Below are 2,500 nucleotides of genomic sequence, written 5' to 3'. Positions count from 1 at the left end.
AAGCTGGAACCCCGACCGTTTTCACCGACTGCCACTGTCTAAACCAGCCATATTACAGGAATGGCTAATAGCATCAGAAGTGGACTACCGTGTGTGCAGGCAGCAGATTTGAAGAGTTGTATGGAGAGTACCGGTGGCAGATGGACACTCCCAACTGAGATCACTCCCGGACGTGTAGCCCCAGGTGGTTTTATCACTCCCAGACGTTCGATAAGGTAGGCAGACTACTCTTACAAAGCAATTGCAACACGGTATAATATAACATGGATTCAACTTTGTAATAACACACCACTGGTGGTGTACTTACATTCTAGTACGACTTTATAAAAAAAATCCTCCAGCCCTCCTCCGTTGCGTTGCTCTGCGCGCCCTGGTCAATTAGTGTCTACTTCACTGAAACTACTCTAGCATGCTTGACATCAACCACATCGAATGCCTCAGGTCGCACAATTTCACAATTTCACTTGCCATCCCGCGCTAGTTTGTTTTGACAGTTTATTATCTCCTGTAGTGGGCTACATTTACTGCACCTGTATGCCTTCCCAAAACAGAGTGCTAGCTGGCAAAGACGCGCGGTGTTGCAACCAGTTTCACAGATTCAAAGACACTCAAGATTCATGAGCCAGACACATTTACACATGTTTCTCTCTCTTCAAACATACCTCCATAGCCATGCGCCTTTTTGGTACAGCATTCATCTTTAGACGGTTTCGTTTAGGTGTTCCATCTCCCTTACTCTTCTTGTAGCCTATCATCATCCTCGAAATGCTCCCTCCATACACGGTAGTAGCGATCCCTCAGGGTTTTTATGTCAGTTTCGTCCACTTCTAATGCTATTAGCCATTCCCGTAATATGGCTGGTTTAGACAGTGGCAGTCGGTGAAAACGGTCGGGGTTCCAGCTTTTCATTTTACGGTCGCAGCCGGTGTAAGAACCGCGGACCATGTTTAGCTTACCTAGCCACTTGATTGAGTAGCCTGCATCCGGGTCAGAGAGTTGCAACAGTGTACACCTCTGAAAACACTGGCCAGTGAAAGACTGTGTGGTCCGATGATCGTCTCTTTGCCTCGGTTTGATTGACGAGACCTTTGTGATGAAGTGTGTATCGTTTTTGAAGTTGTTTATAGCGGGGAAACATCAGAAAATAATAGGCCTATAATTGGCCCCGCCGTGATGCATTGGCTGCGTTTTTCGCCAAAAGGCTTAAAATTAGCTAACTCCACAACGGCGCGGCATTACCCAGAATGGCTCATCATTAGATACATTATGTGGCATGAGAAAGCGATGGTGAAACTTTCATTTTACGCCGGAACTATCCTTTAAGTAATGTAGTGCAATGTAATGTATGAGCGTACCCCGTCTGCTTGGCCATGTCGAGCTGGTAGGACAATGTAAAGGGCTCTGCATACTTCATGTGCGCACTTTGGCGCATTTGGCGCGAGAACCATTAAAACGTGGCAGACCATTCATAGTCAAAAGTGCCATTAACAGGCTTTCGCTTGCATTTTCGGAAGTGTGCCCTCTGCTGTTCATGAGAGAAACTGCAGAAATCGCCGGCAGAATCAGATGCAGCGGTTGTAGATAGGCTATTTAAAATAGAAAGCCAAACACAGCTGCTGTAGGGCTACTGAACGTCTGACTTATGACTTACCACAATGAAACATTGAAACATGAAGGAGGCTAGCGCCAGTCACGGCAAGTATGAATCCGCCTTAAGGCAATGTAATACAATGTAAAGTAATGTAATTTAATGTAATGTAGGAGCGTACCACGTCTGTTTGGCCATGTCGATCTGGTAGGACAATGTTAGGCAATGTAATACAATGTAAAGTAATGTAATTTAATGTAATGTATGAGCGTACCACGTCTGCTTGGCCATGTCGATCTGGTAGGCGCGGCTGATCTCGTCCAGGTGGGCCTGCAGCATGGGCTGCATCTCGTCGCCGCGGGGCGATGGCGTCAGCGTGGCCGTCGACTGCTGCCCGAACGACACGGCGGCGGGCGACGAAGCCACGCCCCGCACGGGCGGAGTGGGCACGCGCTCCTCCTCCTCCTCCAACTCGTCCTCCATGCCCTGGTGCAGGTAGGTCTGCACGGGCAGAGGCGGGCCCCAGCCGTCGCTCTCATAACTGGGGAAGGAGAGGGGAGAGATGGGAGATGGTAGAAATATATAAGGTTATATATATATCAGTATATACAGTAGCTGTGGCCACCATATTAGCCACGGTTACAAGGGTGGAGCCATTACTATTTGAGTAGCAGTGGCTAATGCTAAATCCTTCAGAAGAGCTACAGGCAGCCTTACAGGAACTAGCAGACCGGAAATAATGTGGTAGCACAAAAACATTGAAATGGGCGGGTTTAGTGGGCTAGTGTAATACGGTGTAATACAGTTTAATTACAGTAATACGATGTAATTACATTACAGTAGCTGTCCAGAATAGAAATAAGGAACGTGCCTGTATAGGTAAAACAAAGTTTAATAAAGCATTATAGCCAA

General features: G+C 47.2%; 1 protein-coding gene across 3 annotated transcripts in view; it reads right to left on the bottom strand.

Moving 5' to 3' along the window:
• robo2 (roundabout, axon guidance receptor, homolog 2 (Drosophila)) overlaps nucleotides 1-2,500 on the bottom strand; it is a 367,809-nt gene that overhangs the window by 22,396 nt on the left and 342,913 nt on the right. For all 3 annotated transcript variants that reach the window (XM_063205086.1, XM_063205085.1, XM_063205087.1), the window contains one exon: nucleotides 1,863-2,129. In XM_063205086.1, coding sequence (XP_063061156.1) covers nucleotides 1,863-2,129 — 267 coding nt within the window. The remainder of the gene's footprint in view (nucleotides 1-1,862; nucleotides 2,130-2,500) is intronic.

The sequence above is a fragment of the Engraulis encrasicolus genome, chromosome 8, assembly GCF_034702125.1.
Source record: "Engraulis encrasicolus isolate BLACKSEA-1 chromosome 8, IST_EnEncr_1.0, whole genome shotgun sequence".
NCBI lineage: Eukaryota > Metazoa > Chordata > Actinopteri > Clupeiformes > Engraulidae > Engraulis > Engraulis encrasicolus.
This window is presented reverse-complemented; position numbering and strand designations above follow the sequence as displayed.